Source organism: Lithobates pipiens, unplaced genomic scaffold (genome assembly GCF_037356315.1).
Source record: "Lithobates pipiens isolate NorthernLeopardFrog02 unplaced genomic scaffold, aLitPip1_a1.2 Scaffold_18, whole genome shotgun sequence".
In the NCBI taxonomy this organism is placed as follows: domain Eukaryota; kingdom Metazoa; phylum Chordata; class Amphibia; order Anura; family Ranidae; genus Lithobates; species Lithobates pipiens.
In genome coordinates, this window is record NW_027507758.1 from 585791738 (window position 1) to 585809218 (window position 17481).

Here is a 17481-nt window from a genome sequence, read left to right on the forward strand (position 1 = left end):
TGACTGCGACATTATGGCGGACACATCGGACAATTTTGATACATTTTTGGGACCATTGGCATTAATACAGCGATCAATGCTAAAAAATTGCATTGATTACTGTAAAAATGTGACTGGCAGTGAAGGGGTTAAAGAGGAAGTAAACCCTTTCAAACCACTTTGACCTACAGGTAAGCCTAGATTAAGGCTTACCTGTAGGTCCAAGCAATATCTCCTAAACCTATATGGTTTAGGAGATATTTGCCCGAAAATGGGCACCGCTGTCTACGGCGCATGCACCGTAGACAGCGGCGCGCAGGCGCACTAAATGCGGCAAGTCCAAGAATGGATTTGCCTAATTTGTCGACTCCCGTGCGCATGCAGAGTGACGTCATCGCGGCTTCACCGAATGGCAGCGGCGGAGCTGCGAGACGCGACTCCCGTGCGCATGCGCGGGAGTGACGTCATTGCGGCTTCGCCGCTGTGATTCGTCGGAGCTGCGAGACGCCACCAGCAAGATGGATGCGGCGGACTACAGGGGACAGCGGCGACTTCGCTGGCTCCTGTGTCAGGTAAGTGACACATAATGAGCTACTATGCGATGCATAGTAGTCCATTATGCTTTACCTTTGCAGGGAAAAAAAGAGGAAGTAAACTCATCAGGGTTTACTTCCTCTTTAACCACTAGGCGGTGCTGTAGGGGTTAAGTGTGTCCTAGGGAGTGATTCTAACCGTGTGACACTACAATGATCATCGCTCCCGATTACAGGGAGCGCTGATGATCAGTGACATTGTCATTAGGCAGAACGGGGAAATGCTTGTTTACATTCGCATCTCCCCATTCTTCCTCAACGTGAGAGGATCGCGGGTATCCCCACAGACATCAAGTCTGCGGGACCCACGATCATGGTCATGGAGCTCCTGGTGGGCGGGCCCGTAAGCCACCTCTTAAAGGGCAGCCTACAGGTATGTTAATCTGCCTGTATGTGCCCTTCTGCCGCAGTATATCTGCGTGAGGCGGTCGGGAAGCGGTTAATAAAGTTTCCCATACCTTCCAACTTTTTGGGATGAGAACGAGGGACACCTATTAGCAAAAGTATGTAGGCACCCATGTCACGCCCCCTTAAAGGAGAATTCTACAAAAAAATGTTTAGTTAAACCCCCAAGTGCTTCTTTTAACCACCACTATTGCTTTATACTGGCTTCATAAATTTACAAATACAGCACTTTAGAATTTGGATGACAGGTTTAGCTCTGGGAAACACTTTTTGAAAGTTAAATAGTGCATTTTATATACAACTATATAGATCAGACCAACATGAGGGACACATGAGGAGGAGGAAAGAGGGACAGAGGGACTTTGTTAAAAAACAGGGACTGTCCCTCTAAATCTGGGACAGTTGGGAGCTATGATTCCAATAGATAGGTAAGAATGCAGCCCACCTAATACCATCAGTTTGTTCCTCCATGGGATCTGCAGCAAATGCCAGAGGGAGCATGTGATCCCTTCCCATGATGCAGGGCTTGGTCCTAGCAGCCAATCACCAGGTACTAACAGTGTCATGTAAGAAGGAAGAAGGCATCATCAATTGTGTGTAAGCTCCAACACCCTCTGACGTTACATGAAGCTTACAGTATGGGAAGCATAAGTGGAACTAAACAGCCACCTGCGAGGGGTGGGCAAGGGTTGTTCTTGCACATTATGGCAGATTGGCTCCCTTACCCTCCTTCAGTGCTGACATATTCAGCACTATCCCTCAAGGGATAGCTCGGAGACCACTCAAAGACGCTTGGAGACATTCGGAGGCACTCGGGAACGCAACCGCTCCGAGTGTCACCAGCGCCCCCGCGCCTTTGGCCAAATGCGGTACTGCACACCACAGAGGCTGGAATCCTGCTTGTCTTGCGAGACAATGCTTGCAAACCGAGTCAGGATTTTTTTTTTTTAAAGCAGCTCGTATTGCAAACCGCGTTACTCGCAATCCAAGATTTTACCGTACATTGTGCTGGCAACAGGCTTAATTCTTGGCATTTTACAGATCCCAGTAATGGGCAGGAAGTATATATAATGCATGCCCCGTACACTGTACACACATACAAAACAAAAGAAATTGCTAGGATATAGTTTTTGACAAAAAAAAAGAATTACATCTCTTCCACTAAAAATAACCCAACATCCTCGAAATTTTCTTCAATTTTTGTTTGCTCCTGGGAAAAGTCCTCCTTGCAGTGGAGCTGTGCCTGCACTGGAAGGGTTACATGCTCTTTTAGGTTATAATCTCAGACAGGGCTGGTGCAAGGATTTTTGATACCCTAGGTGAAACCTTATTTTGACGCCCCCTTCCTTGGCCCCACCCCTGACCCCACCCCCTCTGCCCTGCCCATGTATACCCCACCTTTTTAATGAAGTGCCCATCAAATGCAGCCCATCAGCGCCCATCAATGCAGCCTTACCAGCACCCATCAATGCAGCCTTACCAGCACCCATCAATGCAGCCTACCAGTGCCCATCAATGCAACCTACCAGTGCCCATCAATGCAGCCTACCAGCGCCCATCAAATGCAGCCTACCAGCACCCATCAATGCACCCTACCAGTGCCCATCAATGCAACCTACCAGTGCCCATCAATGCAGCCTACCAGTGCCCATCAATGCAACCTACCAGTGCCCATCAATGCAGCCTACCAGTGCCCATCAATGCAATCTACCAGTGCCCATCAATGCAGCCTACCAGCGCCCATCAAATGCAGCCTACCAGCACCCATCAATGCACCCTACCAGTGCCCATCAATGCAACCTACCAGTGCCCATCAATGCAGCCTACCAGTGCCCATCAATGCAGCCTACCAGTGCCCACCAATGCAACCTACCAGTGCCCATCAATGCAGCCTACCAGCGCCCATCAATGCACCCTACCAGTGCCCATCAATGCAACCTACCAGTGCCCATCAATGCAGCCTACCAGTGCCCATCATTGAATGTTTGCTTGCTTCCAATCATTCGAGCGTTGAGACACAGACACAGTCCTCTGCCGCTGCTGCGCCTCTGACACTATGTGTGAATGGAGCGGCGGCTGCCTGCTGATGCTGAGACTTAGTTGCTTGCTGCAGAGAGAAGAGAGTAGGAGCACCAGTGGCCAGGCACCCTAGACAGCAGTGCGCCAGAGGCGGCTGCCCAGTTTGCCTAGTGGTAGCACCAGCCCTGATCTCAGAGCGGTATGGTGGATCGACGCGTTTCACAGTATTTATGCTTCAATTTCAAAATGCGTTTATCCACCATACAACTTTGAAATTATCACCATGCATTTGCTGCATCAAATTTGACATTTCTTTTCTTGTGGTTTATATAATATTTTAATCATATAATAAAGTGTGTCATATTTTATTAATTGTGTGTTATATGTCCTCTTTTAAAGTCACAATTTATTTTCTCTACCACAATATTTTGTGGTTTTGGAGAAAAAGTTTTTATAATGCTTTACTAATGAGAAGTGGTGCCATAGAAGGTTCAGGATAGGATGGCATTTAGCCCTTGCCGCATTTAACCCTTGAGTGCAGGCGAAGGCAAGGGAGAACCTTTACTTTTCCCAGAGCTCTGCTTTATTGGTAAAGATAATAAAGGAGCAATTTACCATTATTGTCCAAGCATTCCATAAATCCTTGATAACGATTGGTTCATTGTCCTCATTCTTTTCCCATGTTACATATAGAGGAGACTGATTGATTGATTGATGGATTGATGCTCTCTTGCAGGGGAATACGTGGAGGGGGTCAGTGACCAGGACGTCATCCTGATTCATTCCTGCCGACAGTGGACAACGGTGACGGCTCACAGCCTCGAGGAGGGACACTACGTCATCGGGCCCAAGATAGACATCCCACTCCAGTATCCAGGTATAGCAAAGATCTGATTTCTGGAATTGAATAGTAGTTATAGCTTGACAGACATACCGTTCCTTATACCTACACGACTCGGCAGCTTGCAGGTTTAATTTCCTTTTCTTATATAGATGAAAGCAATTACATACCTATAGATGCATATAATGCTTGCTTATTTTATATAAGATATTAACCACTTAAGGACCGAGCCTCTTTTTGAGATTTGTTGTTTACAAGTTAAAAACAGGTTTTTTTTTTGCTAAAAAATTACTTATTTTTTTTCTAACACCCTAGAGAATAAAATGGCGGTCGTTACAATACTTTCTGTCACACCGTATTTGCGCAGCGGTCTTACAAGCATACTTTTTTGGGAAAAAATACACATTTTTGAATTTTAAAATATAAGACAACAGTAAAGTTCGCTAATTTTTTTTTTTATAATATGAAAGATAATGTTACGTCGAGTAAATTGATACCCAATATGTTACTCTTCAAAACTGCGTCCGCTCGTGGAATGGCAACAAACTGTTGCCCTTAAAAATCTCCATAGGCGACGTTTAAAAAAGTCTACAGGTTGCATATTTTGAGTTACAGAGGAGGTCTAGGGCTAGAATTATTGCTCTCGCTCTACCAATCGTGGCGATACCTCACATGTGTGATTTGAACACCGTTTGCATATGCGGGCACTACTCAATTATGCGATTGCTTCTGCGCGAGCTTGTGGGGTGGGGGGCAATAAAAAAAAACATTTTTTTTCCTTATTTATTTTACCTTTTATTTTTTATTTTTACACTGTACTTTAAAAAAAAAAGTGTCACTTTTATTCCTATTACAAGGAATGTAAACATCCCTTGTAATAGAAAAAAAGCATGACAGGTCCTCTTAGATATGAGATCTGGGTTCAAAAAGTCCTCAAATCTCATATTTACACTAAAATACAATAATAATAAAAAAAATTGTCATTTAAAAAAAAAAAAAAGGCTCTTTAAGAGCTATGGGTGGAAGTGACATTTTGATGTCGCTTCTGCCTTGCAATGGTATGGAGATTGGTAGGGGCCATCTTCCCCTCACACATCTCCATACCCAGCTAGTGACAGGATCAGATCGACTTTACAGCTGCCAACAGCTCCAGTAAGCGCCGGAGGGCACCGGAGCACGGCGGGAGGGGGGCCCCCTCTCCCGCCACTGATAAAAGTGATCTTGCGGCGGGAGGTTTACAGGCTCTGTGCGGTTTTACTGCTCTCTGTGGCCCCAGTTGGGAGATTTCCCTTACTTCCTGTTGCAATGACAATTCTGGAAATCTCCACCAATATACAGACAGAAAAAAAAAATGTATGGAGGATGTATTTGTTCCAAACTCGATCCAAAATGAAAATTTTTTAAAAAAATTGCTGGAGTTATACTTTAACCTTTTTGCTGCCAGAACCATTTTTGCATTTTTTTTTACACACGATTAAAAATCATTTTAGGCCTGAAGATTACACAAAACCCCAAACATTATATATTATCGGAAATCAGACACCCTAGGCCAGTGATGGTGAACCTTGGCACCCCAAATGTTTTGGAACTGCATTTCCCATGATTCTCATGCACTCTGCAGTGTAGTTGAGCATCATGGGAAATGTAGTTCCAAAACATCTGGGGTGCCAAGGTTCACCATCACTGCCCTAGAGAATAAAATAGCGGTAGTTCCAATTTTTGATGTCTCTTGATATTACCGCAAAGGTCTAGGAAATGCAATATTTCGGTAAAAAACGCACTAAAGTGAACATTAGGGCAAACAAGTGCAATAATTTACCCAAATTGTTGGTAAAATATAAAAGACGAGATTGCACCGAATAAACAGATACCCAACATGCAAAACCTTAAATTTGTGTGTGCCCGTGAAATAGCGACAAACGTCAGTACCTTATACTGTATTTTCTATAGGCAATGCTTCAAAAGCCGCCTATAGCCGACAAACGTCAGTACCTTATACTGTATTTTCTATAGGCAATGCTTCAAAAGCCGCCTATAGTTTAGTGTTACACAGGAGGTCTTGTGCTAGAATTATTGCCCTCGCCTTGGGCGTGCACGGCGATACAGTGCATCCGGAAAGTATTCACATCGCTTCACTTTTTCCACATTGTGTTATGTTACAGCCTTATTCCAAAATGGACTAAATTCATTACTTTCCTCAGAATTCTACAAACAATACCCCATAATGACAACGTGAAAAAGAAGTTTGTTTGAAATCCTTGCAAGTTTATGAAAAAAAATTAAAAAATCCCATGTAGATTAGGTATTCACAACCTTTGCTCAAAACTTTATTGCAGCACCTTTGCCACCAATTACAGCCTAATGTCTTTTTGAGTATGATGCTACAAGCTTGCACTTGCAATGACACTCAAAATTAAGCTTGGGTGCATTATTTTTCCACCGATCGTCCATGAGATGTTTCTACAACTTGATTGGCGTCCACCTGTGGTAAATTCAGTTGATTGGACATGATTTGGAAAAGGCACACACCTGTCTATATTAAGGTCCCACAGTTAACAGTGCATGTCAGAGCACAAGCCATGAAGTCCATGGATTTGACCGTAGACCTCTGAGGCAGGATTGTATGGAGGCACAGATCTGGGGAAGGGTACAGAAAAATTTCTGCAGCATTGAAGGTCCCAAATGAGCAAAATGGTCTCCATCATCCGTAAATTGAAAAAGCTTGGAACCACCAGGACTCTTCCTAGAGCGGACCGCCTGGCCAAACTGAGCAATCGAGGGAGAAGGGCCTTAGTCAGGGAGGTGACCAAGAACCAGATGGCCACTCTGACAGAGCTCCAGTGTTTCTATGTGCAGAGAGGAGAACCTTCCAGAAGAACAACCATCTCTGCAGCACTCCACCAATCAGGCTTGTATGGTAGAGTGGCCAGACGGAAGACACTCCTCAGTAAAAGGCACATGGCAGCTCGTCTGGAGTTTGCCAAAAGGCAACTGAAGGACTCTCAGAATATGAGAAAAAAAATTCTCAGGTCTGATGAAACAAAGATTGAACTCTTTGGCCTGAATGGCAAGCGTCATGTCTGGAGGAAACCAGGCACCGCTTATCCCCTGGCCAGTATCATCCCTACAGTGAAGCATGGCAGGGCCGTCTTTAAGGCAGGGTTAAAGGGGCAGTTTCCCTGGGCCCTGTCATTGTTGTGGGGCCAGACCTCATACTTGCCAACTATCCCAGTTTAAATTCCCTTGTCCCTTGAAGTTTTAGTCCCTTGCTGTGTCCTGATATCTCAGTGTGGAGTGCTGCTACTAATGCTCCCCAGCTCCGCCCTATTGTTGTGTACAAATGACTCACCTGCAGAGCCTGTGTTTACATGCAAATAACCGGTATTCATATGTAAATAGAAGCAGCATTCATATGTAAATAGTCGCATCCAACAGCATAGATATGTAAATAAAGGCGACATTCATATTTATATCTTGCCCCCTGCAGTGAGGAGATGATGTGCTGTAACCTCTAGAAACCAATCAGTGAGCAGTATTACTGCACAGTAATCTCTAGCAACCAATCAACAAGTCAGTAAGCGGTAATGATACACTGTAACCTCTGGCAACTAATCGCAATCGCTGCCTGATCTGATGAAGTAAACTGATATTAAGTCTAGCTGCTATATTGTATGTCTCTGAGCAGGCTGATAGCAAAATTGTATGGGGGGGGGGGGGGCAAGAAAATGTTTGCCCAGGGTCCAATCAATATTAAAGATGGCCATGAAGAATGGTGGTGGCAGCATCATGTTGTGGGGATGTTTTTCAGTGGCAGGAACTGGGAGACTAGTCAGGGATGAGGGAAAGATGAATGCAGCAATGTACAGAGACATCCTTGATGAAAACCTGCTCCAGAGTACTCTGGACTTCAGACTGGGGCGAAAGTTCATCTTCAAACAGAACAAAAACCCTAAGCAGACAGCCAAGATAACACAGGGGTGGCTACAGGACAACTCTGAAAGTGTCGTTGAGTGGCCCAGCCAGAGCCCAGACTTGAACCCGATAGAACATCTCTGGAGAGATGTGAAAATGGCTGTGCACCGACACTCCCCATCCAACCTGATGGAGCTTAAGAGGTCCTGCCAAGAAGAATGGGAGAAACTGCCCAAAAATAGGTGTGCCAAGCTTGTAGCATCATACTCAAAAAGACTTGAGGCTGTAATGGGTGCCAAAGGGGCTTCAACAAAGTACTGAGCAAAGGCTGTGAATACTTATGTACATGGGATTTTTTTTGTTTTTTATTTTTAATAAATTTGCAAAGGTTTCAAACAAACTTTTTTCACATTGTCATTATGGGGTATTGTTGGTAGGATTTTGAGGAAAATAATGAATTTATTCCATTTTAGAATAAGACTGTAACATAACAAAATGTGGAAAGAGTGAAGTGCTGTGAATACTTTCCTGGATGCACTGCATGTAACATGTGATGATATTTTGGTGACAGGTTCTCTTTAAGGAGACATGCAGGGTCTTTTAGGTCTAAAAGACCATGCATGTCTGCTCTGGCCTCCACTAAATGTATTGCAATGCAGATAGCATTGCAATATATTCCTTTGCAGCTATGCTAGCCGGGGAAAGTGACAGGGTGACCCGGAAGTGACGTCATACATGTCCCTTTCCTGGTCACGATCAACAAGGGGAGGAGAGCGGATGCTCTCCTACTTCCCCTCCACCTGCCAGAATTCCAGGCCCCAGGCCTGCAGATGGGAAAGCGAAGCCCGGATTCATGGCAGGGAGCCATTGCCCCAGCCCTCCTGGGTGTGTGGAAGCAATCGGGGGGGGGGGGGGGGGCAGCCCAGCCACCTGAATGCTTCCACCTGACAGGCAGGAGTCTTCTTGACAATTTTACACACAATCCTGGCTTCAGCCATCGGATTGTGTGTGAAACTCCATTGTCGTACGGACCTGGCAGCTATATGGCCAAAGGGTTATATTTTGTTGCAGACTAGTAATTTATTTTATGATGACAGAGCAGTTTGTGATTTAACACTGGAGGCGAGAGAAATTGTGAAATTGCTGTTATAGTCATGTCTGCATGTTTACAGGAAGTCTGGTAATACATTCTTTGATTAAACTATTCATGTTACAGGATCATCCTCATAAAGGACATCATATAACATCTTTATCAAGCACCAGCACAGATCACTATTTATGAATGAAGTCTGTAAAGCACTGCTTGCAGGCTTCATTCATGCAGAAGCCACTGTCAGCATTCTTGGAACAGAGATCACTTTTTTGCACTTATCGAATGGATAAAAACAAAACATCTTGAATTTAGCAAATTCGAGAATTTCATTGGTATGGCTTATGTACTCGTTAAAGTTGTCTATACCCTAGTAGAAATTTGATCAAATTGTTTTGCTTCAAGAATGTTGGTTTTATCTTGTGTGCAAGGATCATCATCTTATAGGATTATTCCCATAAGGGACATCATATAACAGTGATGGTGAACCTTGGCACCCCAGATGTTTTGGAACTACATTTCCCATGGTGCTCTAGTACACCACAGAGTGCATAAGCATCATGGGAAATGTAGTCCCAAAACATCTGGGGTGTCAAGGTTCGCCATCACTGTCATATAACATCTTTATCAAACACCTCCACAGATCAGTATTTATGAATGGAGCCTGCAAGCACTGCTTTCAGGCTTAATTCGTGCAGAAGCCACTGTCAGCATTCTTGTTACAGGATTATGCTCATAAAGGACAGCATAGAACACCTTTATCAAACACCTACACCTGCACAGATCAGTATTTATGAATGAAGCCTGCATGCACTATGGAACTATGGCTATTTTATTCTCCAGGGTGTCTGCTTTCAGAATGTTTTGGGGGTTTTAATTCTTCAGGCCTAAGGTCCCTTTCACACATGCGGATGGTATGTCCGTATTTCATCCATCCGTTTGCGGATGAAATACGGGCATACATTCATCCCTATGGGATAGCGGGTGTCTGCGGATGAACAATATCGTCCACCTCCGCTATGGTCCGATTCTGCAGACAGAGGAAAATCCTATTTTTCTATCCGTCTGCAGAGCGGATCGGATGAACACGGACAGACGGTCTGTGCTCATCCGATCCCCCATAGAGGAGAGCGGAGAGCTGACAGGGCGGTCTCTGCACAGTGTCCGCCGCCGGCTCAGCAGGGGACAACGGAGCGATCCCCGCTGAGCGAGCGGATCATCACGGGGCGGATCATTACTGAAAGGGGCCTAAAATTATTTTTTGCATATGCGTGCAAAGATTAAAAAAAAAAAAAAAATGTCTCTTGGACAGGAGTGTTTATTTTGGAACCTTGGGCTCTGGATGTTAGCTCTTCTTCCTGGTCCACAATACATATCATTTTGGGTCCTCCTGAACCTATCTTGCTTTTTCCGGAGCCTAGGCTTCTCACCGGTGACTCTCATATGACCTTGCCGCTAGCTAGGCTGACATTAATAGCTGAGACGGTGGATCATGATCAGTGTGTTCAGCTCTTTTTGTCTTCTGATTCATTGGATGGGAAAACCACACAGTGACAAAAGCTTTGTCTGCTCCAGGAACCTCCAGCTCTCTGTGACATATTAATTACAACCTTTCTCTGGCAGCCAGAGAGCACGCCTTCAATAATTAGACCTTCCAGCTGTGACATAATAAAAATGATATTACTGCTCGTTATCGCTCGCTCTGGGAGCACTTCCTGTTGAAGACGGGATCTGTGCAATAAATTCCAGGATGCTCTGCTGGGGATACCACCCTGCCCAGCTCCACAGTGACTCCATCTTGTATGGGGCTAGATGCGTCCTTCAAAGTAAAGGTTTAAACCTAAAAACATGAATGTAAGACATTTCAGCTTACTAGTTCTTAGAGGTGGTGGCTGCATTTGTTTTCTTTTTTCAGGCTTTTTTTCTTCCCCTGGTGATCCTGCCAGTAACACACTTCCTTTGCATCTTTTTCTCCACTGTGTCCATGGAGGTAGCCACAAAGGCTGGACCTCAGACATCTATGTCAAAAGAAAACCAAGCACTGCTCCTACACTAGTATTCAATAAACTGTGTTCTTACCAATAAATAATGAATAAACTCAATAATTTAACTCATAAATGGCTACACATGCAGTAACTAATGTGAATAAAGTGCCAGTGCAACAATCTTAAAGAGGAAGTAAACTTTCATCTTTACGTTTTACCTATAGGTAAGCCTATAATAAGGCTCACCTATAGGTAGTGTAAACATCTCCTAAACGTGCATCATTTAGGAGATTTTTACTATACATGCAGCCAGTGACATCACTGGCGCATGTGCTTTGAAGGAACAGCCGTCCATGTTGTGCCGTCACCGGCGGCTCCCACTTGCATGCACGGGAGAGACGTCATCGTGGCTCTGGCCAGTCACAGAGCCGGAGTCCACAAACCTGGAAGGAAGACCAGGTGAAGATGGATGCTGTCTCCAGCGATGACATCGTATTGCTGGAAGGCTTCAATTTCAGGTAAGTTTTGAAATAATGTGCTAGTATGTGATGCATACTAGCACAATATGCCTTTGCCTTGCAGGTAAGAAAATGGTCCATAAGTGGAAAGTGCTAGTGCAGATGAATCCACCAAGTGAGAATCCACGGTGCCGTGCTCCCAGGTCACTGATAGTAATGCCGCGTACACACCACCGGACTTTCTGGCAGAAAAGGTCCGACTGTCTTCCCGACGGACTTTCGACAGAGTTACGATGGACTTCCGAAGGAACGGACTTGCCCACGCGCGAGCGGACTAAAGTCCGTTCGAATGTCCGTTCGTTTTGAATGTGATGACGTAAGACAAGACTAGAAAAGGAAGTTCAATAGCAAGTAGCCAATAGCTGCCCTTGCGTCTTATTTGGTCCGTCTGACTAGCATATAGACGAACGTTTTTTCCGATAGGAATTGAGACAGATTTGAAACATGTTCTATTTCTAGGTCCGTCTGATTTTTTTAAAGAAAAGCGATCAGACTATCCCACACATGATCGGACTATCCGACTGAATAATTCCATCTGACCTAGTCTGCCGGAAAGTCCAGTCGTGTGTAGGCGTCATAGGAGTCAGGGTGGCATATTAGTGTCCTGGTGCGATTTTAGATGGATTGTATGTTCCACTCCTCCGATTCTATGGTCCTCAGTGATGCAGTGTGTTCATGGCATAAAGATCAAGCTTAGTACTGTTTGGTTTTATTTAAAAAAAACTTTAAAAGCAATAACACTCACAAAAGTTGTAGCAACACAAGCATATATCATGGGGCTGGATCGCTGCCTCAGCGCACGTTCCCTTTACAGTAAATTACATCACTAATCGTCCCCGCTTGATGCGTTTCGTCCCTCCCACTGGTCGTCTTCAGAACCTGGTGGCAGTGACTGGCTCACTTATATATTGCACTTCCCTCCTCCTACTCATTACACCTCCCACTACACCCTGTTTGGTCATTTCTTCTCCCTCTGTTTTTACCTCACTTCCTGTTTTTTCCTTCCGACCACAAGTATAAAAATCGGCATATTTGTACACGCTCAGTAATGCCAAAAATGGCCGACTTCCTACTCAGTCGCAGTCGCCATCTTACTTCACCCTCTAGTTATCTAGTATGCCCTTTATAAAGGGCATATATATTTTTTCATATTTTTTTATGATATAACACAGAAGAAATTTATTATATGACTCTAGTACACTACCAAAATTTACTATTGGACCTAAAAAATGTCTGATTTTGTTTAACTCCATTACATAGTGTATTGAAGGGTCTAGCAGTTTATACAATAAAGGATTAGGTTCTTTGTACTTTCTTGTAAAGCTTATCTAAACCTAAAAAAAAATTGTATTATATTGTAGCTTACCAGTCCTTAGGCAGGCCATAGTTGGTGCGATTTTCTTTCCTGCAATCACGGGTTTCCTGAAACCATAGGTTGCAGGAAAGGAAATTGCTTGATTCTCCTATCAACACAATGAGTATTGATGGGGGAGTCCCCCCTGCAGGGCTATTGTGTTCTCCTGACAGAGGAGGGCCGTCCATGGTGGGAGAAAACTCTGCTTATTGGTAGCGGCTTTAGCCACTGGCAATAATTGCATGCCAAAAATCTAACATGCTGGTTGGTTCCATCAATCAACTTGGGTACATTCAGCCTGCCCATAATTGACTAGAATCTCAGCCAGTCCCTACTGAACCAGTCGACTCATCTATGGCCAGCTTTAGATCTGGTGGATGCAGAATCTAAATATTAGGGGACTGATAATCATGCCCATTTTATGGGTTAGTCCCACCCAGACACTACTTATAAATATGCAGGAACCCTCCCACTCACTGCCCCTATCCATGCAATGCTTGGATAGGAGGGAGGAGGGGGCGTGGCATGTAGAGGAACCGATCCCTCCATCATAAAGCCGCCAAATGCCAGATTCTCCTCCTCTCCCTCCCGTAGACTTTCAGCGGCTGCAGGAGGGAAATGGAGGAAATCGGTTCCCTCACATACCACTCCTGCCGCCTCCCTATCGCTGTCCTGCTGCCTTGGGCTCCTGTGTGCTTCCCTGTCAGGATGGAGAGTGGGGAAGGAGTCGGTAAATGTGTCATTTACCGGCATCTTTCTTGTCTTAATGAATAGTGTCAGTGATCAGTACCGATCGCAGACTCTGTTTTTTTTTTTTTAATTCATTCATAGCTTGGGCATAGTAAACTGTTTATGCTCGTTCATGTTTATGAATGAACGGGAAGCTCTGTACAGAGCTATTCCTGTCCATTCACTCTGTGCAGTTGAGGCTGCAGTGAAAGGGACGGATGAATCTGCCCTTAGTCCCTTTCTCTGTCTGAAAATTGAGACATCAGTGCAGTGGCGGCTGGTGAAGTTTTAAGATGGGGGGGCGCTAGACCACGCCCACCCTTTTGACCCATCCCACTTCTCATAAGCCCCACCCATTATAGAATCCACCAACTCCGTCCCCTGTAGTACATCATATACAAGGCTCTACATTATACACAGGGCTCTATACTTCATATACCAGGCTCTACATTATAGACAGGGCTCTGTACATCATATACCAGGCTCTACATTATACACAGGGCTCTGTACATCATATACCAGGCTCTACATTATACACAGGGCTCTGTACATCATATACCAGGCTCTACATTATACACCAGGTTCTAATGACACATCAATATGTCTGACAGCCCAGCCACACTCCTCGTTCACCAGAGAAAAAAAAACAGGAAACACAAAAAAGGTGCTCGGGAAACAGCAATAGGCAGAGGTCACCGCAGACAATGAAGTACAAGAAAGCCTTATAAAATAAAACAAATACAGTCATCACATTTAGTGACTGCAATAATGCAATATCTTACATGTTTGCCTTTGGTGGTGGGATCAGAGGGATGGTGATGATCAGAGACAGAAGGATGGAGGTGGGGTGGGGAGTTGGATCAGTGGTGGGTGGGATGGGATCAGGGACAGAGGGATGGATCAGGGACAGAGAGATGGTGGGTGGGATAGATCAGGGACAGAGATATGGTTGGTGGGATGGATCAGGGACAGAAGGACGGTGGGTGGGATGGACCAGGGACAGACAGATGGTAGGTGGGATGGATCAGGGACAGAAGGACGGTGGGATGGATCAGGGACAGAGAGATGGTGGGTGGGATGGACCAGGGACAGAGAGATGATAGGTGGGATGGATCAGGGACAGAAGGACGGTGGGATGGATCAGGGACAGAGAGATGGTAGGTGGGATGGATCAGGGACAGAAGGACGGTGGGATGGATCAGGGACAGAGAGATGGTGGGTGGGATGGACCAGGGACAGAGAGATGGTGGGTGGGATGGACCAGGGACAGAGAGATGGTAGGTGGGATGGATCAGGGACAGAAGGATGGTGGGTGGGTGGGATGGATCAGGGATCAAGGACAGAGAGCTGGTGGGTGGGATGGATCAGGGATCAGGGACAGAGAGATGGTAGGTGGGATGGATCAGGGACAGAAGGATGGTGGGTGGGTGGGATGGATCAGGGATCAGGGACAGAGAGCTGGTGGGTGGGATGGATCAGGGATCAGGGACAGAGAGATGGTGGTTGGGATGAATCAGGGACAGAGGGATGGGTGGGTGGGGGGAGGCTTCATATGGGCTGTGTGTTTCACAAGAGCCTCCACTGGAAACAACAGAATATGAGATGGTGCTCACATTGCAACATAGAGCTCCAATACAAAACATTTCCATTAATAATCCATGGTGGTCCAGTGGATAAACCCTGCTCAATCCATAGAAGTAATCCCTGATGGTCTAGTGGAGGAAAAATATTAATACAAAATAAATAGGACTACTTATTGGTTTCTGGGCTTCTTTCTTAGTGACAGTATACACTGGGCAAACGCTCACTGTGGCAACACAGCAGCCATGCAGGCATCTGGGGATTTCTAATGACAGCCTAATGACTCTAATGACTGCTACTATCCTGTCTCTGACAGTAGGCTGCCAAACCGAGACACAGCAACATCAGTGGAGATAAACAGTCAGAAGCACTGACAAAACACACAGCCCGTGAAGCCTCCCCCTCCATCCATCCTGTAGCTCTGCCCCCCTCCTGTGGAATTCCAGCAATGCATCTACGCTACGGTCTACCTTGTTTCATAGTGCACTCACTGCACTGGCACCGTAGTTCTCTCCTCTGCTCCTCCGCTCGGCGCACTGATCTGACGAAGACCGGAAGTGACTAACTAGTCTGTCACTCAAGCCCATAGCAGGCGCCGGGCGGATGCAGATCGGCATTTGTACTTGCGCCACAAGGCGGGTTAAAACCCCGCAAATGAAGCGCCGCGTCTGCAATCTTGTGATTGCGTTGACGTGGCACTTCGCATATTGCACTGTGTCCAGCGCTGCACTGTGTCCGGCGCTCGTACACAGTGCACTTAAGGACTTTTTTTCATTTTTTTTTTTTTAAAGGGCCATTTCAAAAAAAAAAATTTTTTTTTTTTCAATTTTTTTTTTTTTTTTTTGTGACTGCCTGGAGGGGGGGGGGGGCGGCGCCCGGGCGCCCCCTATGGACGGGCCGCCACTGCATCAGTGGTCTGTTTAGACTCCTGATATTTCACCAAAGCCCCTCAATGTGGCCCTAAAAAATATAGCATAAATTATAAAAAATAAAATGGTAAAAAAATTAAAATAAAATAAAATGGTAAAAAAATAAAAGAACAAAAATAAAAAACGACTGAAACCAGTGGCGGAACTACCAGGGTCACAAAGGTTGCAACTGCAGATGGGCCCTGGCGTTCTGCCACTGTGGGGGAACCCCAAGATGGCAAGAAGGTGGCCTGTTGCAGGACCGTAACAAAGGGTCCCACAATGGGAGTAGAGGGCCCTGGGATCAATGGGAAGGAGGACCAGGGGGGCCCTTCATGATTTCTTGCACTGGGACCCTGAAGGTTCTAGTTACACCTTTGATTGATATATATATATATATATATATATATATATATATATTTTGGTTTAATACCACTTCAAAGCTGAATATTCTTCTATTTAGCCTTCCCTGCTTCCTCCTTCAAACTCATCAACATGCTAAAAACATGTTTTAAATAAATCCATACATACCGTATATACTCGAGTATAAGCCGAGATTTTCAGCCCCTTTTTTTAGGCTGAAAGTGCCCCCCTCGGCTTATACTCGAGTCACCGCCGTCTGCCTACCCGATCAGCGTGTCGCGCAGACAGACGGCGGCCATTCCACTATTCAAAAGCCGCGCCCCCCTGTCTGTGATAGGCGGAACACTCAATTTCCCAGCAGTCAGTGGTCCGCCTATCACGGACATCCGCTCATCCTCATACTACGGACGAGGATGAGAGGATGTCCGTGATAGGCGGAACACTGACTGCTGGGAAATTGAGTGTTCCGCCTATCACAGACGGAGGTGCGGCCTTTGAACAGTGGAATGGCCGCCGTCTGTCACAGACGAGGAGGAGAGGTGCGGCGATCCTGGCATGGCCGCCGTATGTTTTTACATGCAGATCGCTGCAGAAGGACACAGGCTGCAGAAGGACAAAGAGGCTTCAGATTTGCACACGGAGGCATGCACAGGACACAGGTAGGCTGCAATGGACACAGGGATGGACACAGGGATGGACACAGGGATGGACAGGAATGTCTCACCCTCGGCTTATACACGAGTCCCATTTTTTTTGTGGTAAATTAGGGGCCTCGGCTTATATTTGGATCGACCTATACTCGAGTATATACGGTATCTTTATTTTAGATTCAGTGATGTCATCACTGTGCTTCTGTGCTTCTCTATGCAGTGCAGGTAAATCGTGGCCGATGGGAGGGGCCAGCAGGATACTGTACATAACTTCCTGCAAACATGACAACACCCTGCCTCACTTCTCCCTTCAGCACTAATGCAAGCAGTGAGCTGGCTCTTAGGAGGAGGTATGTGAATATCAAAATGCCTGGATGGGTGGATTTGCGTGCAGCAACACCCACATGTGATGATGAACCTCCATGATTGAAAGAACTGAAATCTGATAAATGAAAGGGGTGGGCCAGGGACAATCAGGTTGATGCCAGGAAATTAGGTAGGCTCTGACTTGCTGCAGCTTCTAATGCACATTGTGAGCAGTTCACAGTGTGCAG

General features: G+C 45.6%; 1 protein-coding gene across 1 annotated transcript in view; it reads left to right on the forward strand.

Moving 5' to 3' along the window:
* GAREM2 (GRB2 associated regulator of MAPK1 subtype 2) overlaps positions 1 to 17481 on the forward strand; it is a 195887-nt gene that overhangs the window by 83601 nt on the left and 94805 nt on the right. The window contains exon 2 of the mRNA XM_077489140.1: positions 3733 to 3873. Within this exon, the coding sequence (XP_077345266.1) occupies positions 3733 to 3873 (141 nt within the window). The remainder of the gene's footprint in view (positions 1 to 3732; positions 3874 to 17481) is intronic.